Source organism: Ranitomeya variabilis, chromosome 4 (genome assembly GCF_051348905.1).
Source record: "Ranitomeya variabilis isolate aRanVar5 chromosome 4, aRanVar5.hap1, whole genome shotgun sequence".
NCBI lineage: Eukaryota > Metazoa > Chordata > Amphibia > Anura > Dendrobatidae > Ranitomeya > Ranitomeya variabilis.
Window position 1 is genome coordinate 22,121,461 of NC_135235.1, and position 23,608 is coordinate 22,145,068.

At 46.0% G+C, this 23,608-nt stretch overlaps 1 protein-coding gene across 4 annotated transcripts in view; it reads right to left on the reverse strand.

Annotated features, from left to right (window-relative positions):
* Positions 1 to 14,500: 14,500 nt before the first annotated feature.
* LOC143769484 (rap1 GTPase-activating protein 1-like) overlaps positions 14,501 to 23,608 on the reverse strand; it is a 67,726-nt gene continuing 58,618 nt past the window's right edge. Inside the window, exons 15-19 of one of the 4 annotated variants that reach the window (XM_077258099.1) lie at positions 18,980 to 19,066; positions 18,729 to 18,866; positions 17,693 to 17,864; positions 17,282 to 17,402; positions 14,501 to 14,933 (exon numbers count right to left, since the gene is read on the reverse strand). In XM_077258099.1, the coding sequence (XP_077114214.1) occupies positions 14,921 to 14,933; positions 17,282 to 17,402; positions 17,693 to 17,864; positions 18,729 to 18,866; positions 18,980 to 19,066 (531 nt within the window). In that variant the 3' untranslated portion in view covers positions 14,501 to 14,920. Of the gene's footprint in view, positions 14,934 to 17,260; positions 17,403 to 17,692; positions 17,865 to 18,728; positions 18,867 to 18,979; positions 19,067 to 23,608 lie in introns of all 4 variants that reach the window. The other 3 variants (XM_077258100.1, XM_077258102.1, XM_077258101.1) reach the window with 3 other exon arrangements.

The following is a 23,608-nucleotide window of genomic DNA, read 5'->3' on the forward strand; positions in this document are numbered from 1 at the left end:
TTTAATTTGCTTTTTCCTATAAGTTATATTTAGTCATTTTGTAGCTGAATTTTACCAATATTTAGAATTTTCTTTAAAGGAAATTGTCACAATATCAGATGTTCTAATAGTAGGAAGTATAATTTCATCCACCAAAGTACGAGAGGGCTGAAAACAAACCGCTTTCTGGTTTTATGGAGCAAATTATGTATCCATCATTTCCCCACTTGTGCTATATCCAAAATTACAGTAACACTGACCCCATCAACTATGTCGGGGGGAGGCTGCTGTACACGTCAGGACCCACCCATACTTATCCGTGTTTGAGAATGGACAATAGGAAAAGGGTAAATGAGTCGCTGGGAAAATATTTTCTTTTTTTTTTCCCCCAATCAATTTATTTAGAACACACTTCCAAAATATGTAACTTAAAGCTCCCACAGTTCAAATGACACCATTCATCTCAACGAGAATATAGACCCCCTGAACCAATACAGATGGCACATTAAACCCCTAAACTCTTACGACCCTACAGGTAAATTCTAGGCTCGCCTATCTTAGGCTTGTCTCTCCTAGGCTCACGCCATTGCCTCTCCTAGGCTCAACCCTCTCCTCTCCTAGGCTTGTCCGTCCAAGATTCACTTCTCCTAGGCTCGCCCCTTTCCTCTTCTAGGCTTGCCTCTCCTATGTTCACTCCATCACTAGTGATGAGCGAGTGTACATCGTTGCTCGGGTTTTCCTGAGCACGCTTGGGTGGTCTCTGAGTATTTATAACTGCTCGGAGATTTAGTTTTCATCATGGCAGCTGAATGATTTACAGCTACTAGCCAGGCTGAGTACATGTGGGGGTTGCCTGGTTGCTAGGGAATCCCCACATGTAATCAAGTAAGTTAGTAGCTGTAAATCATTCAGCTGCCGCGATGAAAACTAAATCTCCGAATAGTTACAAATACTCGGAGACCACCCAAGCGTGCTCAGGAAAACCCGAGCAACGAGTAAGTACACTCGCTCGCCCCTCGCCTCTCCTAGGCTTGTCTGTCCTATGCTCACCTCTCCTAGGCTTGCCCCTCACCTCTTCTCGGCTTGCTTCTCCTAGGCCCCTCGTCTCTCCTAGGCTCGCCCCTTGCCTCTCCTAGGCTCGCCTGTTCTGTCCTCCTTTAGCGCTCACCTGTTTTTGGATCTACCAAGGTCACATTAAAGGGAACCTGTCACCCCCAAAATGGAAGGTGAGCTAAGCCCACCGGCATCAGGGGATTATCTACAGCATTCTGTAATGCATTTTGTAATGCTGTAGATAAGCCCCTGATGTATCCTGAAAGATGAGAAAAAGAGGTTAGATTATACTCACCCAGGGGCGGTCCCCTCTGCGGTCCGGGGCCTCCCATCTTCATAGGATGACGTCCTCTTCTTGTCTTCACGCTCCGGCGTAGGCGTACTTTGTAGGTCCTGTTGAGGGCAGAGCAAAGTACTGCAGTGCGCATGCGCCTGGCCTCTCTGACCTTTCCTGGTGCCTGCGCACTGCAGTACTTTGCTCTGCCCTCAACAGGACCTACAAAGTACGCCGGAGCCGCAGCGTAAAGACAATAAGAGGTTGTGATCGTAAGAAGATGGGAGGCCCCGGACCGCGATGCCCATCGGACTGGACCGCAGCGGGAACGCCCCTGGGTGAGTCTTTTTCTCATCTTTTCATCGGGGGCTTATCTACAGCATTACAGAATGCATTACAGAATGCTGTAGATAAGCCCCTGATGCCGGTGGGCTTAGCTCATCTTCCATTTTGGGGGTGACAGGTTCCCTTTAACATTAATAATGTGTGTTGTGCTTCATGCGATTGCCAGTAGATCTGAGGACTGCTGAGAGTAAAGGCCCCATCTCACATAGCGATTTACCAACGATCACGACCAGCGATACGACCTGGCCGTGATCGTTGGTAAGTCGTTGTGTGGTCGCTGGGGAGCTGTCACACAGACCGCTCTCCAGCGACCAACGATCAGGGGAACGACTTCAGCATCGTTGAAACTGTCTTCAACGATGCCGAAGTCCCCCTGCAGCACCCGGGTAACCAGGGTAAACATCGGGTTACTAAGTGCAGGGCCGCGCTTAGTAACCTGATGTTTACCCTGGTTACCAAAAAAAACAAACAGTACATACTCGCCTTTCGGTGTCCAGGTCCCTCGCCGTCTGCTTCCTGCTCTGACTGAGTGCCGCCGTACACTGAGAGCAGAGCGCAGCGGTGACGTCAGCGGTGCTGTGCTGCGCTCTCACTGTACGGCCGCACTCAGTCAGAGCAGGAAGCAGACGGCGAGGGACCTGGACACCGAAAGGCGAGTATGTACTGTTTGGTTTTTTTGGTAACCAGGGTAAACATCAGGTTACTAAGCGCGGCCTTGCGCTTAGTAACCCGATGTTTACCCTGGTTACCAGTGAAGACATCGCTGGATCGGTGTCACACACACACCGATTCAGCGATGTCAGCGGGACCTCAACGACCAAAAAAAGGTCCAGGCCATTCCGACACGACCAGCGATCTCGCAGCAGTGGCCTGATCACTGGTACGTGTCACACATAGCGAGATCGCTACTGAGGTCGCTGTTGCGTCACAAAACTTGTGACTCAGCAGCGATCTCGCTAGCGATCTCGCTATGTGAGACGGGGCCTTAAGCAGAGGACTTACCAGGGGGCTGCAGCGGCAGGGGGGCCGAATTGCACAATCAACATTTTTTGACCCCTTGCTGCTCTTCTGTTTGCTTTGCATTGGGATCTGGAGAGACTTCAGACCTCAGAACATAATAAACATCTTTTAGGAAATTTGTGCACAATTTTTTCTGACCAAATTGAATCTGTCGGACGAATCAAGCAGAGTTTCCCGAAATGAATTTCTGGAGATTCGCTCATCTCTAAGGCTAGGTTCACATTGCGTTAGGGCAATCCGTTAAGCGCATAGCGCTAGTGGATTGCGCTAACGCAATGTTTCTCTAGGGTCCGCGTTCGCCGTCCCCGCTAGCGCAGATCCCCGATCTGCGCTAGCGAGGAACGGACCTCGGGCGCACCTCGGCCGAAAATGGCATGCGCTAGCGATGCGCTACAGGGAAAAATCACATTGCTGTCAATGGGTGCGCTAACGGACCCGTTGCACGGCGTTAATTGCGACAATTTCGCCGTGCAATGCAGTCCATTAGCGTTAGCCCATTAACGCAATGTGTACCTAGCCGAATACAGAACCCTGCGGAAATACAGACACGTTAGATAAAAACTAGACCCCCGAGAGGACGTTGCCTACCTTCAATTCCTGCAGTCTTTGTGACGAGGATGTTTTCTGCGGAGGTCACCGGAGTGTTCTCCCTTTATTCATGAAGTCTCCGGGCACCAGGAATATCGCTTCCCCATACAGTAGGACCGCACTTCACTCCTGCTGTGAAAAGTGATCGATTGAATCCTATGAAATCCCCAGGGATTGGAGCTGGAATCGCTCCACACATTAAATCTCCATCTCTCACTCGGAGTCCTGGGAGTAAGGGATCAAATGTCAGATGCTCGAAAACAAGTCTCATTGATCGGTGCAGGGGAAACCTGATATCATGCCAATGTACAAACCGGCTGGAGAAAGGCGGCAAATTATGGGAAGAAGGGACCCCTGGAGAATCGCTGAAAATGGTGTCAAATTCCCAACCAAAAGTCCTACTGATACAAAGGCGGGGTACATCGCCGGCTCCCGGCACAATGCAGACACATACGTCATAAACTTCATCCCCGTTTCATAGATTTGCTTTTCATGATGGACTCAGAAGATGAAGACGCTTTTTGGCCAAAGTACAATCTAATATATCACATGTGTTTTTGCAGGGTACTTTCTGTGAAGTTGGGAGGACTGGGGTGGTAGCGCTTTGTGGGGTGTACTTAATTGAAAGCCCGACTGATCTAATAGATGGGACCGCGTGGTTTCCTACAGGTGACTGCCACCTTTATAGAAGCTTTATTTCTCTAATCACCTTCCACGACGGCATACGGAGGTTGCCTCTTTGCCCTAATGGAGAAGAGGAAATACAGAGAGGTTAAAAGGCCCTCCCACTTGCCAGTGTCTTTCCTGTTCCCCATGGGACAGAGAGAGGTTCCGTGTGCTGTGGTGGCCGGCGACTACAGGACCTGACTGGGCTTTGCCTCTGCTAAAAGCCGGGCAGCATGGGTCGTGTCACACCTCCCCCTTCTTGCTGCTCCCGTCGCGCCGCTCTATGGTGTCCTCAGGATCTCCTCCTGGCCTTCCCGCACCCCCTCAAGGGTAAAGCAGGCCAGTGATCCCGACCGGAGTCCTCTCCGAGCTCTCCGGTCTCCTCTCCCTCTGCGCGCTCTGCCGGCGTCCAGGAAGTGATCTCGTGTCACTTCCGGTTTCTTCTGCTGCTGAACGCAGCACTTCCGCCAGCGGTGCCTCGTGCAGGACGCTGTTCCTCTACCCCAGGACCAGGAGGGGAGGAGGGAACTAACCTTCGCTGGGGGCAGGGACCTACTGTCCGGTATAAAACCTGCCTGAAAACGTCGCAGTTAAGACGTCCTGATGGAAGGCAAAACCTGCCCTGCGCCTGCAGAGCCCAGCGCTGCCCCTGCCACACTAAGTGTTGCAGGGACGGTGGTCCTTAGATAGATAATCTAGGAGTTTTTTGTTTATCTGACACTACTCTCCCTCTCGTTCCAGGGAGACAAGTCTAGCCCTAAAACTTCTATAAAGAAAAAATGTGCCATCTGCAATATTAAATTGCCCTCGTTATGGGATAAAAAACTCTGCCAATCATGTACTGACAAAATAGAGCAGAGCAGCCTTCCCTCTTGGAAGAAATCCGCTCACTAGTTAAGCAAGAGGTGCAGTCTTCCCTAGCGGCCTTTACCCCTCCACCCCCACTTTCTCCAGCAGAGAAAAGAAAGATTCAGGTTGAGGATTCTGAGTCTGAATCAGACCTCTCCTATGCCTCATCCTCAGGTAGACGGGAGGAACCCATGTCTCCCATAACCTCTGAAACCAGAAAATATATTGTTTCCTCGGATTGGATTGAGGATCTAGTATCTGCCGTACGCAGGACTATGGGGCTGGAGGAGGAGTCAGAACCACAGTCCATTCAGGACCAGATGTTTGGTGGAATAACGAAGGGGAAACGTGTAGGATTCCCGGTACACTCTAATATAACTGACATGATTAATCAAGAGTGGTAACTGCCAAAAAAACGCCTCAGCATTCCCTCTGAGATGAAGCACAGATTCCCCTTAGAAGGGGATTCGGTCAAATGGGACATTCCTAAGGTCGACTCAAAAGTGGCAAGAGTTGCAAAAAGAACAGCCCTTCCATTTGAAGATTCCTCACAGCTGAAGGATCCAATAGACAGGAAAATCGAAAGTCTATTGAAAAAATCCTGGAAGACTTCTACGGTAGCCTTAAAAGCCAATATTGCTTCGACCTGTGTAGCTAGAGCCCTCTTCCGCTGGTTAGGGGAGCTACAGTCCCATATATCTCAAGGTACTTCTAGGGGTGAAATGCTGGACTCTCTACCCAGCCTTCTTAGAGCTACTGGTTTTTTGGTTGATGCCTCCATGGAGACCGTCAGAGTTGCCGCTAGATCTCTAGTACAAACTAATTCAGCTAGAAGAGCTCTTTGGCTCAAGATGTGGTCTGGGGATATCACCTCCAAAGCCAAATTATGTGCTATACCACTTAAAGGTGACTGTCTTTGGGCCATCTATAGACGAGATCTTGGAAAAGGCAACAGATAAGAAAAAAACTCTTCCAAAACAAAAAACCCCTAAGAAAAGGTTTTTTCGTCCCTCACAGCCCCAAACCTCTCAAAGAGGAAAAGGCAAGTCTGGGAGGTGGAGCTATCCGAAGAGCGGAGGGAAAAATATCCTTATCCCCCAACAACAGCAGTCCCAACAGGAAAAGCGGTGACTTCGACCCGGTGGGGGGGAGACTCTCTAATTTTGTCCATCAGTGGCAAAATATCACCAGTTGTCCCTGGGTAATCAATGTCATCAAAGAGGGGCTGTTAATAGAGTTCATTTTCTCCCCTCCACGGGGTCTAAAGGTCACCTCCCTTCCCTCCCTAAGAGACCAAACAATATTGCTAGCAGGTCTCAGAGATTTAACAAAATCAAATGTGATATCTCGAGTTCCGGAATCAGAAAGAGGTCTGGGACATTACTCCCGACTATTTCTGGTACCCAAACCTTCAGGTGAGTCTCGTATCATCATAAATCTGAAATGACTCAACCAGCATGTGAAATACCGAAGGTTCAAAATGGATTCGGTAAAAACTGCCATTCCTTTGATAAGTCCTCACTCCTTCATGTCGACTATCGACCTAAAGGATGCATGCTTTCATATTCCGATTCACCCAAAACACTGAAAATATCTCAAGTTTGCGGTACAAGGGAAACATCTGATTGAACATTATCAATTCAACATCCTTCCATTTGGAATCTCCTCTGCACCAAGAGTTTTTTCCAAGATAATGGCGGAGGTAGTATCCTTTATCCGGAATCAAGGCATCTGTATAGTGCCTTATCTGGACGACCTGCTAATAGTAGTCTCCACCAAAGCGATACTAGAGTATCATGTATTGAAGACTCTCAATGCTCTAACATCTCTAGGGTGGGTCCCGAATCTGAAGAAATCCCAGCTACGGCCCTCCAAATCCAGGAAGTTCCTGGGAGTCCTCCTAAACTCCGCAAAGCAAATGTCTTTTCTTCCAGAGGACCACCGTCTAACCTTGGTAACAAAGGTCAAGACATTCAGAGACATAAGATCGCCTACGCTCAGGGAAGGCATGTCACTTCTAGGTTCCATGACAGCCTGTATCCAATCAGTACCCTGGGCTCAGGCACACTCCAGAATCCTTCAGGCGCATATTCTGCAGAATTGGAAAGGCCATCCCAACTCATTAAACAAAAGACTATACACGCCGGGTCGTGTCAAAGCCTCCCTAGCATGGTGGATAAACCTGAAAAATCTTCAAAAAGGGGTCAGTTGGACTCAGGTCCCGTTGACTACAATTACACCAGATGCCAGCAAGAGAGGCTGGGGAGACATGATAAACGATACCCCCTCCCAAGGACTCTGGGACCTGGCAACGAGCAGGAAGTCACCCAACTACAGAGAACTAAAAGCTGAAGAGGACGCCCTTCTAGCAGGGGGTCAACTTATCAGGGGACATCACGTTCGAATATATTCGGACAATATGACTGCAGTTGCTCACATCAGACACCAGGGCAGTACGAAAAACAACAACTTAAAGAACATATCTACCCGAATATGCTCCTGGGCAGAGAGATACCTACTGTCTTTGATGGCAGTTCACCTGAAAGGCTCTTCCAACACCCAGGCAGACTATCTGAGTCGTAGACAGGTGGGGTCTACCAGAAATCAACCTTTTCGCATTTCGCCCAAACACGCAGGTCAAAGCCTTCTTCTTCCTAAACCCCAGGGACGGCTCCAGAGGGGTAGAAGCTCTAGCTCAGAGGTGGAATTTTCACCTGGCCTATGCATTCCCACCGATCCCAATTTTAGCAAAGGTCTTACGGAAAATCCGAGAAGAGCAAACACCAACTATATTGGTAGCCCAGTTGTGGCCAAAAAGGAGCTGGTACAACCTGATTATCGACCTACGGGTAGACGGCCCGGTCCAGTTACCTGTAGGAAACGACCTTCTCTCACAGGGACCCATTCATCACCTGGATCCTCACAAATGGAATCTGGCGGCATGGTTACTGAAGCCCAGGTGCTGAGAGCTAAAGGGCTATCAGGCTCAGTGGTTGCTACACTTCAAAAATCAAGAAAACCAGTAACCAATGCTATATACAATAAAGTTTGGAAAAAAATTTCATCTTTCTGTCTCCCTGAACTACCTCAGGCCTAGCACTTTAAAAGTCCAGGTCTCCGCCCTCAGTTCTTTTTTTGACCAGGATCTGGCAGGTCATCGCTGGATTAAGAGGTTCATGACATCAGCCTCCAGAATGAACCCTAAAACACAATTGCTGGTGCCCCTATGGAACCTTAATTTATTATTGCAGGAGCTTAGAGGTCCACCCTTTGAACCTTTATCCTCCTGTTCTCCACAAAATCTCATTTACAAGACAATTTTTCTGGTGGCTATAACCTCGACAAGAAGAGTAGGAGAACTCCAGGCCCTGTCAATGAGAGAGCCCTACTTGTCTATTAGGGATGACTCCATAGTACTACGTCTCAACCCCTCCTTTCTTCCAAAAGTAGTCTCAGAATTCCACCGCTCCCAGGAAATTGTCCTACCTTCCATCTGCCAAAATCCAGCAAATCCCAAAGAAGAAAGTTTTCATACTCTTGACGTCAGACGTGTTGTACTATACTACTTAGAGCAAACCAGCTCTTATAGAATTGATCAAAATCTATTTGTCCATCCCTCTGGACAAAATAAAGGGAAAAAAGTAGCAAAAAGCACTATTGCTAGCTGGATCAAGAAAGCTATAGCAGAAGCATATCTTGCTCAAAACAAAACACCCCCAGTGGGGATTAAGGCCCGCTCGACCAGATCCACTTCAGTCTTCTGGGCAGAAAGAGCAGGCACCTCCGCGGAACAGATCTGAAGGGCAGCTACGTGGGCTTCTTTGCATACTTTCTCTAAACATTATAGATTGGACATATTGCCCAACAAAGATTTAGTCTTCGGCCGGAAAGTTCTCCAGAGTGTTGTCCCTCCATTAGTGCAAAATTAGTTGGTATTCCTCCGTATGCCGTCGTAGAAGGTGACTAGAGAAAATGGAATTAGACTTACCGGTAATTCGGTTTCTAGGAACCTTCCACGACGGCTCTAATTCCCTCCCTATACTCCTGGATAAAAATCTGGGATTCAAGGTAAACCGGTGCTATCGTTTTCAGTTATAAGTCACTGGCAAGTGGGAGGGCCTTTTAACCTCTCCGTATTTCCTGTTCCCCATTAGGGCAAAGAGGAAACCTCCGTATGCCATCGTGGAAGGTTCCTAGAAACCGAATTACTGGTAAGTCTAATTCTATTTTTTGTGCAAGTCTGATGCTCAGCATCCTCTGCCCTCATGGATGATAGGAGTGTGGAGCTGATGGGTCAGTAATTTTCACCAGTGCAATCGCCTTATAGATGTGAGTGGTTGGATCATTATTTAGCAAGTCCCCGGCCTATAGATCTGAGCGGATGGAACAGTATGCTGCGCTGGTGCAATATCCCCTTTATTGGTGTGATTGAATGCATCAGTATTTTGCAACCTCTTGAATCGAGCTAGCATTATGTTCTGCCCTTATATCAGTAATTATGGTCTTTTTCAGGTTTGTGCAGGAAGATGCCATCATGTACAGTGGCTTGTATTCACCCCTCTTGGCTTTTTACGTATTTTGTTACATTACAACTTGTGTTTAAATATTTTTGTAATCTGATTTATGTGTGATACATCATAACTACATAGTCTTAAGTTGGTGAAGTGAGAAAAATATAGGCAAACATTTATAGGATCAATTAACTAAAAATTGGCATGTGCATATGTATTCACCCCTTTTGTGATGAAGCCCCTAAACATTTCTGGCACATGCAATTCCCTTCATAAGTCCCATGGTTAGTGACCGGACGTCCCCCTGTGTGCGACCTAAGTGTCACATGTCTGTCCGTATATACACTTTACCTTTTCTGAAAGGCCACAGAGGCTGCAACACCATTAACAAGAGGCTCATCTAACCAAACACCACGAAGACCAGGGAAATCTCCAAACAACACCACAAAGACCAGGGAAATCTCCAAACACCACCACGAAACCCAGGGAAATCTCCAAACAACACCACGAAGACCAGGGAAATCTCCAAACAACACCACGAATACCAGGGAGATCTCCAAACAACACCACGAATACCAGGGAGATCCCCAAACAACACTATGAAGACCAAGGAGATCTGCAAACAACACCACGAAGACCAAGCAGATCTCCAAACAACACCACGAAGACCAAGCAGATCTCCAAACAACACCACGAAGACCAAGGAGATCTCCAAACACCACCATGAAGATCAAGGAGATCTCCAAACAACACCACGAAGACCAAGGCGAACTCCAAACAAGTCAGTGACAAAGTTATTGAGAAATACAAGTCAGGGTTGGGTTATAAGAAAAAAAAATCCCATTTCTGATGATCCTTGGGCACCATCAAATCCATTATCATCAAATTGAAAGAACATGGTACTACAACAAACCTGCCAAGAGAGGGTCACCCAGCAAAACTCTCACTCTGGGCAAGGAGGACATAAATCAGAGAGGCAGCACAGAGACCAAAGGTAACCCTGAAGTAGATGCAGAGTTCCCAAGCAAAGACTGGAGTATCTGTCCATATGACCACAATAAGCCATACAGGCGGCCTTCATGGAAGAGTAGGCAGAAAAAAAACCTTTACTTACACACAAAAATTTTAAGGCTCATTTTGAGTTTGCCAAAAGATGTGGGAGGAAGGTGCTGTAGTCAGATGAGCCAATATTGAACTTGGCCACCAAGGTTAATGCTATGTCTGGTGCCAAAACAACACAGCTCATCACCCCAAAAACATCATCACAGAGAAACATGGTGGTGGCAGTATTATGCTGTGGGGATGTTTTTCAGTAGCAGGGACAGGGAAACTGGTCAGAGTTGAGGAGAAGGTGGATGGTGGAAAATACAGGTATATTCTTGAGCAAAACCTGTTTCAATCTGTCAGTGATTTGAGACTGGGACCTTCATCTTCCAACAAGACAATGACCCAAAGCATACTGATAAAGCAACACTCGAGTGATGTAAGGGGAAACGTGTAAATGTTTTGGAGTGGCCGAGTCACAGCCCAGACATTAATCCAATGGAGAATCTGTGGTCAGACTTGAAGATTGCTGTTCACGAGAGGAAACCATCTAACTTGAAGGAGCTGGATCAGTTTTGCCTTGAAGAATGGGCAGATCCAGTTGCCAGATGTGGCAAGCTCATAGAGACTTATCCAAAGCAACTTGCAGCTGTAATTGCCTCAAAAGGAGGCTCTACAAAGTACTGACTTTAGGGGGGTGAATAGTTATGATAGTTATGCACACTGAAGTTTTCAGTTATTTTATCCTATTTGTTGTTCGCTTCACAAAACAAAGAAACCAAATGTTCACAGATGTAGGCACGTTCTTTACATAAACTGATGCAAACCATAAAAAAAACAGTGAAATTCCAGATTGTGTGGTAGCAAAACACAAAAAATGCCGGGTGTGTGTGTGTGTGTGTGTGTGTGAATACTTTCACAAGCCACTGTATCGTATATATTGTACACGTGAGGCAGCACTACTGACTTATGATGGCATTATGGGTCATATAAAACTGCTCATCCCGCTCCATGAATAGAATGCCAGAGATCTTGATCCTCAAAGGACTGGAAACATTTGGCAGTAATATAGGAAAACCGTAAGGTAGTATTATTGTGCACTGTGTGGCGGTATTGTGTGGGTGCAATGCTCCGAGGATCTGCTATAGATATACACATGTGGTGTCTACTTTTTTTTAGCATTGGCCACGGACTCTGTGTTAAGTCACTTTCCTTTCAAACCACGTATACTTCTAATTACAGCAGCAGAACAGTCCAAACCACAGAAGGGAAATAGTCGGCTGGTGTATGTGGTCCGCCTGGTATATACATAAGTAGCATGTGACGTTTCAAGAATAACTCTAAATTGATCATTGTGGAGCTCTGATTTGGCTTTTTTCCATATTTTTCCATATTTGACATATTAGACAAACAATGTAAAGAACAGCGGAGACAATGGACGGATTCTATACAGACACTTTATTAGTTTTAATGTTATTTAATTAATTTATTTTAAGCTATATATTTTCTTTTATTGCACCTAAGAATATAAATAGCAGAATTATTAGAATATATTCCATCATTTCACGTGTAATTCCACTTTAAATAACACCTTTATTTAGAGCTATATAAAGAGTTCACTAACTAGTTTTTAATGTTCTATATACAGTATATAAATAACTAAGAGTTACTCAAACTTTGTGCCCCAAACATGTCAAAATTGTAAATTTATGTGTATAAACATGGAACTTATTTGACACATTTTATTACTTTCTGACTTTTCCACATCCAATAAAGAAATAGTTCTAAAACAATTAAAAAACAGAAAACGATACATTTGGTGCATTAATTATTTTGACCCAATGCTACTCAAATTTAGTGATTTTTTTTATGCACTCTTGGTCATCTAAAATTTCTCTTTGACATATAAAATAGCTTTTAGTTTATTTTTTCCGCTTTCATTCTCACCTTTAAATCATCATACATAAATATATATTATATCTAATTAAAAATAACATTTGTTAGTCAACATTGTATCTACATTGTAACTATTAGAAAATACTCCATTTATTATATTGCAATTAATAAAATTTGAAACATGAAATTATCACAGATCCTGAAATTCACGACAGACTAGGAAATAATAAAAACGTACGGCAAAATAAATAAGTGAATGATGAAATAAGACAAATTAAACAATAAAACCAGCACATCCTGTCCAGGGAAACACAATCATCATGTCTGCAATGTGTTAATGACTACACCTTAGATCACAATATACTTTTAATCAACAGCAGGGGGCGCTCACTACGTACAAATTTCTAAAACTCCCATTGAGTTAAATGATAACTGTATACATATGTATGTAATGAGCTCCCCCTAGTGGTGACTGTATAAATTTGTATGTAATGAGCTCCCCCTAGTGGTGACTGTATAAATTTGTATGTAGTGAGCTCCCTCTAGTGGTGGCTGTATAAATCTGTATATAATGAGGTCCTCCTAGTGGTGGCTGTATAAATCTGTATATAGTGAGCCCCCTAGTGGTGGATGTATACAGTGAGCTCCCCTTAGTGGAGACTATATAAATCTGTACATAGTGAGCACCCCCTAGTGGAGACTATATAAATCTGTGTGCAGTGAGCTCCCTCTAGTGGTGGATGTATAAATCTGTATATAGAGAGCTTCCCCTAGTGGTGACTGTATAAATCTGTACATAGTGAAAAATTATGAAAGATGAGAGGTGGACATCCACAGGAACCACCCAGGTCAGGTGAGAGAACACGATTTATTCAACACTCAACATATTTCATGGACGATCTATCTCCTTCATCAGGGTAATCACTTGAGGAAAGGGATGGATCATCCCTGAAACTCATTGTGTGGTGAATAAATCGACTTCTCTTAATCTGACCTGGGTGGTTTCTGACTCCGAGTATGGCACCCTGTGGATTTATATCCCACACCTTTCATCGTTCCTTGCTGTATCATGGCTCCTGAGCAGATTGTCAGCAGCGGGCGTCATTCACAGCTTAGGATCAGCGTTGTGCCTGGCAAGAACAACTACCGAAGGTGAGTTGAACACCTCTTCCCCCACCGCATAGGTATTGTGACATTCTACACATGGAGTGCCATCACTTTTGGTTTATTTTCACAAACCTGTATATAGTGGGCTCTCTCTATTGGTGACTACTGACTATATAACTGCATGTAGTGTGCCACCCTAGTGGTGGATGTATAAATCTGTATGTAGTGAGCTCCCTCTAGTGGTGGCTGTATACATTTGTATGTAGTTTGCTCCCCTTAGCGGTGACTGTATAAATCTGTGCGTAGTGAGCTCCCCCTAATGGTGACTGTATAAATCTGTATGTAGTGAGCTCCCCCTAATGGTGACTGTATAAATCTGTATGTAGTGAGCTCCCCCTAGTGGTGGCTGTATATATCTGTATGTAGTGAGCTCCCCCTAGTGGTGACTGTACAAATCTGTATGTAGTGAGCTCCTCCTAGTGGTGGCTGTATAAATCTGTATGTAGTGAGCTCCCTCTAGTGGTGACTGTATAAATCTGTACGTAGTGAGCTCCCCCTAGTGGTGGCTGTATAAATCTGTATGTAGTGAGCTCCTCCTAGTGGTGACTGTATAAATCTGTATGTAGTGAGCTCCCTCTAGTGGTGACTGTATAAATCTGTATGTAGTGCGCTCCCCTAGTGGTGGCTGTATAAATCTGTATGTAGTGAGCTCCCTCTAGTGGTGACTGTATAAATCTGTATGTAGTGAGCTCCCTCTAGTGGTGGCTGCATGGTGGCTGCATACATTTATATGTAGTTTGCTCCCCTTAGCGGTGACTGTATAAATCTGTACGTAGTGAGCTTCCCCTAGTGGTGGATGTATAAATCTGTATGTAGTGAGCTCCCTCTAGTGGTGACTGTATAAATCTGTATGTAGTGAGCTCCCTCTAGTGGTGACTGTATAAATCTGTATGTAGTGAGCTCCCTCTAGTGGTGACTGTATAAATCTGTATGTAGGGAGCTCCCTCTAGTGGTGACTGTATAAATCTGTACGTAGTGAGCTCCCTCTAGTGGTGACTGTATAAATCTGTATGTAGTGAGCTCCCTCTAGTGGTGACTGTATAAATCTGTATGTAGTGAGCTCCCTCTAGTGGTGACTGTATAAATCTGTATGTAGTGAGCTCCCTCTAGTGGTGGCTGTATAAATCTGTATGTAGTGAGCTCCCTCTAGTGGTGACTGTATAAATCTGTATGTAGTGAGCTCCCTCTAGTGGTGACTGTATAAATCTGTATGTAGTGAGCTTCCTCTAGTGGTGACTGTATAAATCAGTACGTAGTGAGCTTCCCCTAGTGGTGGCTGTATAAATCTGTATGTAGAGAGCTCCCTCTAGTGGTGGCTGAATAAATCTCTAGGTAGTTTACTTGTCTCAGTGGCCAGCAGGGTCCATTACCGAATATAGATGTAGTGAACGATATATATGTGTGATGCTGTCGTAGATGGTAATTCTTTCCTATTTCTTCTATGGTGAGTCAGCAGTATGTGTATTCCACTGTGTGATTGGTTGCGTCATCTCCGGTCTTACTCAAGGTGACGTCATCCGCATTCACTTCATGCCATTATCCTAGAGAGAGAATACAATACTGTAATGACCCCAATGACCTCATGAACTTTTTCCACAAACCTATATATCAATCTGTTCATCTCCTTCTGCTCTAGAATCTGTTCACGTCAAATACAACCTGGTGCTTTCCAGTTATTGTAAATCTATAAGTCTAGGCATTCCCGTAAAGTTGTAAATTGGAGTAAAATGACCGTATAGACAGTATAATATATAGAAAGCACAAAAATACAGATCAGGTACCCAGGTGTAAAACAAAGATGTGGAACCTGGAGAGAAGACAGAAGTGGTTAATGCTTCCTTCTTTCTGATTTCAGCCACATAGTATAATGACCCCACAGTGCCGCAGAGTATGATGGCCATCCCACAACCCCTACATAGTATGGTATCCCCTCACAGCCCCCATACAGAATGATATCCCCTCACAGCCCCCATACTGTAGGATGGCCCCACACAGCCCCCTACACAGAATGATGCCCCTTCACAGTCTTCCATACAGTATGATATCTTCTTACAGTCTCCCACACAATATGATGTCCCCTCACAGCCCCCATACAGTATGATGACCCCTCACAGCCCCACCCTGTACGATAGCCCCTCACAGCCCCCATACAGTATGATGACCCCTCACAGCCCCCACCCTGTAGGATGGCCCCTCACAGCCCCCATACAGTATGATGGCCCCTCACAGCCCCCACCTTGTAGGATGGCCCCTCACAGCCCCCATACAGTATGGTGGCCCCTCACAGCCCCCACACTGTAGGATGGCCCCACAGTGTCCTGCACAGTATGATGTCAACTCACAGTTTCCCATACAGTATGATGTCCTCTTACAGTCTCCCACACAATATGATGTCCCCTCACAGCCCCCATACAGTATGATGGCCCCTCACAGCCCCCATACAGTATAATGGCCCCATACAGCCTCCACACAGTATGATGTCCCCTCATAGCCCCCATACAGTATGATGGCCCTCACAGCCCCCACACTGTAGGATGGCCCATACAGTCCCCTGCACAGTATGATGTCCCTTCATAGTCCCCCACACAATGTGATGTCCCCTCACAGTCCCCATACTGTATGATGGTCCCTCACAGCCCCCACACTGTAGGATGGTCCCACACAGTCTCCTGCACAGTATGATGGCCCCTCACAGCCCCCATACAGTATGATGTCCTCTTACAGTCCCCCACACAATGTGATGCCCCCTCACAGTCCCCATACAGTATGATGGTCCCTCACAGCCCCATACAGTATGATGACCCCTCACAGCCCCACCCTGTACGATAGCCCCTCACAGCCCCCATACAGTATGATGACCCCTCACAGCCCCCACCGTGTAGGATGGCCCCTCACAGCCCCCATACAGTATGATGGCCCCTCATAGCCCCCACCTTGTAGGATGGCCCCTCACAGCCCCCATACAGTATGGTGGCCCCTCACAGCCCCCACACTGTAGGATGGCCCTACAGTGTCCTGCACAGTATGATGTCCCCTCACAGTCCCCCATACAGTATGATGTCCTCTTACAGTCCCCCACGCAATGTGATGTCCCCTCACAGTCCCCATACAGTATGATGGTCCCTCACAGCCCCTACACTGTAGGATGCCCCCTCACAGTCCCCATACAGTATGATGGTCCCTCACAGCCCCCATACAGTAAGATGACCCCTCACAGCCCCCACACTGTAGGATGGCCCCTCACAGCCCCCATACAGTATGATGGCCCCTCACAGCCCCCACCTTGTAGGATGGCCCCTTACAGCCCCCCATACAGTATGGTGGCCCCTCACAGCCCCCTACACAGTAGGATGGCCCCCACACAGTCTCCTGCACAGTATGATGGCCCCTCACTGTCCCCCATACAGTATGATGTCCTCTTACAGTCCCCCACACAATGTGATGTCCCCTCACAGTCCCCATACAGTATGATGGTCCCTCACAGCCCCTACACAGTAGGATGGCCCCATACAGTCTCCTGCACAGTGTGATGGCCCCTCACTGTCCCCCATACAGTATGATGTCCTCTTACAGTCCCCCACACGATGTGATGCCCCCTCACAGTCCCCATACAGTATGATGGTCCCTCACAGCCCCTACACAGTAGGATGGCCCCCACATAGCCCATACTATTCACCATAGCATCGTATTCACCAATGTCTGACTATTTCTCCTGGCACAGGGCATTAGATGGAAACCACCATTTGGCCATGTAAAAAAAGAAAAATCATTGCATCTGTCATAAACCACAGATCTCGGCCTGTAAATGTCACTTATCTATTCCACAATGAGGCTTTTGGGATGAAACAGCAGATATCGGAATACACACGGCAGAGTGCGGAGGTCTCACCGCCACCTTCTCCTCGGGGGAGCTCTCGCTGCCTTGTGCGCTGCAGAAGCTGCTGCTATTGGACGAGGAGTACGAGGGGAGGGGCTTCCTGCAGAATTCGGCGGTCTGGTTTGGAAGATGCCTTCATACATAGTAAAGTAGAAATCGATTAATCAAATTGCTGGAAACGTTTCTCTTCCCAATTTGTAAAAGATCATAAAATACTTTTGGAAAAATGTTACTTATTGTAACCAATCAGATTGTGCAGATATTAATTGTAGAATGTTATAGATTACAGTGGATTTCCATTATTCTAGAAGCCCCCTACAATGTCATGTTACAACAACACTCTATGGAGCAGAGGTGGATAACGAGGTCGCGGGCAAAGGAACTTCAAGATACGTCGCGGAAAAAACTATAATTATCAACTACTCCCATCAATGTATCTTAGGGGAGATGACTTGTGGTTCCATTGATGTCGATCCGATCCCATGGCGCACCTCCTCTCCTCCGAGACGTTATCTATGGCGATGCTGGCGCTTCTGCATCCTCGCGAAAGAGCGTCACGTGACCTCTGGGGGCTCCTCAGGGAAAGCGAGAAGGTCTGCGAAAGAGATCGTTAACAGACATATATATATGTATAAATTCGATATTCTCAGTGCTGCCAGTAGGGGCAGAATAAAAGTTTTTGCTTGGCCAAGACCCCCACTATTTATCACCCCCACTGCTCAGGAATCCAGCTGTTGACTGAGTGTAGATACCAATACTGTCCACTAGGTGGCAGAATGCAGATAACCTATTGTCATGATTCATCAAGAAGTGCATTACACCCCCTCCTGGCAAACTCCACCCACTTGTCAAAAAGTCAGAACTGGTGTAAAAATGCCAAAAATCACAACTATGGGACATTTTAAACTATTTTATGCCAGAATTCATAATTCGGGGCCCATTGGATCTACCAGATTTAAAGGGGATGTACAGAATAAGAAAAACATGGCTACATTTTTTCTTCTGAAAACAGCTCCACCCTTGCGCATAGGTCTTCCAAAACAGCGCTACTCCTGTCCACTGGTTATATCTGGAATTGCAGCTCATGGGCTCAGAAGCTCCTGTGGACACTCTGGTTTTCTCCTGCTCTTCAGAGACATAATGAATTTAGCTGGCGAGCTCCGATGGGGACAGAGAGCAATGACAATGCCTGTAAATCTGTGGGCTAGGCGCGCAGAATAAATATAATCCTCATTCACTCAAATGGAGCTGAGATGTAATGCCAGACAGAACCTGAAGACCGTTGTGGCGCTGTTTATCATTTTCTTTCACGGAGAACATTGATTTCCTTCAGGATGACGTGTGATGTAAAAACGGCATGATTCCTTTAAGAGCGCGCTGTATAAAGATTGTAATGTCTCCGATAAGGGCCTGCAGGGCGGCCTCCAGCGCCGGCGTCGTATCGCTCATTGTCACTCACCTTGAAGTTTTCCAGGAATCCGCTAGACGGATTCTCCAGTTTATCTGCGGGATTTTCCTCCAGAGACCCCAGGACGCTCTGACTGTGCAGAAAGAGCTCGTCGTACAAGGTGTCAATGAGACAGCTCCGCGTGCGCTCCTGGCGGGCGAGAGGAGACGTGGAAAGACACGGTACAAGGAGGTCGCGGCGGCAGTTCTGCCCGGTGACCCCTCCGCCGGCCGTCGTGCCGTAATGAGACACCCGCCACTCACCTGCAGCCTGGAGAAGCGCTCCGCTCGGTAACAGCTAACCTCGGCGTTAATCAGCTTGGCGAGGAGGAATTCACGAAATTGCTGGTTCTGACGGAGAAGACGATGATTCAGATGGAGAATGTTGGAAAACAACAAAATGAGCAATGTCGGGAAAATGAGACATTGTGCAGAGATGAGAGGCATGGACACCCTGTGCGGAGACTGTCCATTACTGCTCCCCTCCGCTGCACATGTAATACGACCGATATACAACCCCACACGACGGTCATACCTCCATCTACAGCCATAAAACACACTTTAGAGAACCTTAGGGGCTGAGATGAAATATGCAATTACTAGAGATTATAGACATGGAGTGTAATGCGGGCTAATACTGCCTGAAATAATAGGACCATACAGTGCATACATACTACCGTCTAGTACTGATATACTGCCACACAGTGCGTACATGCTACCGTCTAGTACTGATATACTGCCACACAGTGCGTACATACTACCTTCTAGTATGGATATACTGCCATACAGTGCGTACATACTACCTTCTAGTATGGATATACTGCCATACAGTGCATACATCCTACCTTCCAGTACTGATATACTGCCATACAGTGCGTACATACTACCGTCTAGTACTGATATACTGCCATACAGTGCGTACATACTACCTTCTAGTATGGATATACTGCCATACAGTGCGTACATACTACCTTCTAGTATGGATATACTGCCATACAGTGCATACATCCTACCTTCCAGTACTGATATACTGCCATACAGTGCGTACATACTACCGTCTAGTATGGATATACTGCCATACAGTGCGTACATACTACCTTCTAGTATGGATATACTGCCATACAGTGCGTACATACTACCGTCTAGTAATGATATACTGCCATACAGTGCGTACATACTACCGTCTAGTAATGATATACTGCCATACAGTGCGTACATACTACCGCCTAGTACTGATATACTTCCACACAGTGCGTACATACTACCTTCTAGTATGGATATACTGCCACACAGTGCGTACATACTACCTTCTAGTATGGATATACTGCCATACAGTGCGTACATACTACCTTCCAGTACTGATATACTGCCATACAGTGCGTACATGCTACCTTCTAGTATGGATATACTGCCATACAGTGCGTACATACTACCTTCTAGTATGGATATAGTGCCATACAGTGCGTACATACTACCTTCTAGTATGGATATACTGCCATACAGTGCGTACATACTACCTTCTAGTATGGATATACTGCCATACAGTGCGTACATGCTACCTTCTAGTACTGATATACTGCCATATAGTGCGTACATCCTACCTTCTAGTACTGATATACTGCCATATAGTGCGTACATACTACCTTCTAGTACTTATATATTGCCATACAGTGCGTACATGCTACCTTCTAGTATGGATATACTGCCATACAGTGCATATACACAGTGGGGAACAAAAAGTATTTAGTCCGCCACCAATTGTGCAAGTTCTCCCACTTATAAAGACGAGAGCGGCCAGTAATTGACATCATAGGTAGATCACAACTACGAGAGTCACAATGAGAAAACAAATCCAGAAAATCACCTTGTCTGATTTGGGAAGATTTATTTTGCAAATTATGGAGGAAAATAAGTATTTGGTCATTAACAAAATTTCATCTCAATACTTTGTAATATATCCTTTGTTGGCAATGACAGAGGTCAATCATTTTCTGTAAGTCTTCACAAGGTTGCCACACACTGTTGTTGGTATGTTGGCCCATTCCTCCATGCAGATCTCCTCTAGAGCAGTGATGTTTTGGGCCTGTCGCTGGGCAACACGGACTTTCAACTCCCTCCAAAGGTTTTCTATGGGGTTGAGATCTGGAGACTGGCTAGGCCACTCCAGGACCTTCATATGCTTCTTATGAAGCCACTCGTTCATTGCCCTGGCGGTGTGCTTGGGATCATTATCATGCTGAAAGCCAGATCCACGTTTCATCTTCAATGCCCTTGCTGATGGAAGGAGGTTTGCACTCAAAATCTCACAATACATGACCCCATTCATTCTTTCATGTACACGGATCAGTCATCCTGGTTCCTTTGTAGAGAACAGCCCCAAAGCATGATGTTGCCACCCCCATGCTTCACAGTAGGTATGGTGTTCTTTGGATGCAACTCAGCATTCTGTCTCCTCCAAACACGACGAGTTTTGTTTCTACCAAACAGTTCTACTTTGGTTTCATCAGACCATATGACATTCTCCCTATATTCTTCTGGATAATCCAAATGCTCTCTAGCAAACTTCAGATGGGCCCGGACATGTACTGGCTTAAGCAGGGGGACACGTCTGGCACTGCAGGATCTGAGTCCCTAGCGGCATATTACTGATGGTAGCCTTAGTTACAGTGGTCCCAGCTCTATGCAGGTCATTCACTAGGTCCCCCCGCGTGGTTCTGGGATTTTTGCTCACTGTTCTTGTGATCATTCTGACCCCACGGGGTGGGATTTTGCGTGGAGCCCCAGATCGAGGGAGATTATCAGTGGTCTTTTATGTCTTCCATTTTCTAATTATTGCTCCCACAGTTGATTTCATCACACCAAGCTGCTTGCCTATTGCAGATTCAGTCTTCCCAGCCTGGTGCAGGGCTACAATTTTGTTTCTGGTGTCCTTTGACAGCTCTTTGGTCTTCACCATAGTGGAGTTTGGAGTGTGACTGAGGTTGTGGACAGGAGTCTTTTATACTGATAACAAGTACAAACAGGTGCCATTACTACAGCTAATGAGTGGAGGACAGAGGAGCCTCTTAAAGAAGAAGTTACAGGTCTGTGAGAGGCAGAAATCTTCCATGTTTTTAGGTGATCGAAAACTTATTTTCCACCATAATTTGCATAATAAATCTTCCAAATCAGACGCGGTGATTTTCTGGATTTGTTTTCTCATTTTGACTCCCGTAGTTGTGGTCTACCTATGATGTCAATTACAGGCCGCTCTCATCTTTATAAGGGGGAGAACTTGCACAATTGGTGACTAAATACTTTTCCCCCCCACTGTAATACTGCCATACAGTACTGAAAAAATTCCACAGTGCCTCACAGAATATAACAGTGCCATACTGTGCTAAAATAATACTGCCTCTCTGATCGTCCGCAGGGGTCTTAGATTCTTCTGGCAGTGAGGCCACGTGGTCACATGGAGGGCGACACTTCAGCACCAGAAAAACCAAAGATCAGCGCGGAACGTTGCGCAGTTGCGATGGTGTAAGGAGTCAGGCGATGACCTAGGACAGGGGAGTACAAAGCGTTTTATTATTTTTTAACCCCTTCTCTGCCCCCGTTTATTATGCTTTGGGGTCTGGATAAACAGCAATTTGGGCACTTTTGGTTCGGACAGATTTTTTGGGATCAAATTGAATCGAGCGAATCTGTCTGAAAATAAAATTGTGAGTTTCGCTCATCTTTACTCCTTCAGAAGCACAAATTAAACGGAGGTATGGAAAAAATTGTTACCACTGCACCGAGACCCTCACAGCCCTCCGCAGAGCATGGAAACCCCCACATCCCCCCGTCCTGGCGCTGGGCTGCTAGCTCCACATACGCTATGGATAATGTATCCAGCAATATCTACAGCTGGCATTGTAAATGAAGTTATGAATCATTGCTTTCCCTCTCTTCCTCCTCGCTGCCCTCTGTTCTTGCTCTGCCAGTATAACGAATGGAGAAAATGTTTTATTCAGGGAAAAGCACTCACTAAATAATTGATTGTAACGTCATACATGCGGCGATGGGAATATTACATGGGCACGCTGCCACCTACTGGTAAACCTGCACAGTACCCAGCTATAACACAGATGCTGCCATCTAGTGGTGAACCGAAAGCCAGGCAGCCCAGGAGAAAGGGTTAAAGAGGTGTGCCACTATAACAAAAGTGGTCCATAAAAGCTTCTATACTAGTAAATTAATAAACAGAGCAGAGACTCTCCTCTCCTGGGTAGGGAGCCAACTCTCTGCTATTTCTAGCCTTTGTCTGCAACTACTGCACACATCACCACTGCAGCCAATCACTAAGCATCAATAACAGCAGAGATTTTGCGCTTAGTGATTGGCTGTAGTGGTCACCGCTGCAGCCAATACACAAAGCCCGAGCAGCCGCAGAGAGTCGACGTTTCCCCATGGATGGTCTGCTGTGTTTGTTATTTCACAAGTATAAAAGCGTTTGGGGACCAAAATCATTAAAGTGGAAAACCCTTTTAAGTGATGACATATCGCTTGTACATCAGTCATAGATGACTACGTAAGGAGGGGTCTAAACATCGGAAACAAAATGATCCTGAGACCAAATTCGTCACACCCATTTAATTAAGTCACATTCCTTTAAATAAGACACGTCCCTTTAATGAAGACACACAAATTGCTAGTTTTTCGCCAGCTTGGGAGATTTAGGACTCTTCCGGAATTCTCATCTTACTACGGAACCTCATGGACACTTGTCAAGAACACCGGAGACAAAAGGAAGGTTTCCCTCCTCCAGTTTCCTTTTTTCTGCCTATCTACTGTTACTTTGTGGTGTGAATGATCCTCAGTGATGAGGAGCCCGGCACCCAGGTAGGAAGCCGTCACAGCCACATCGGACTA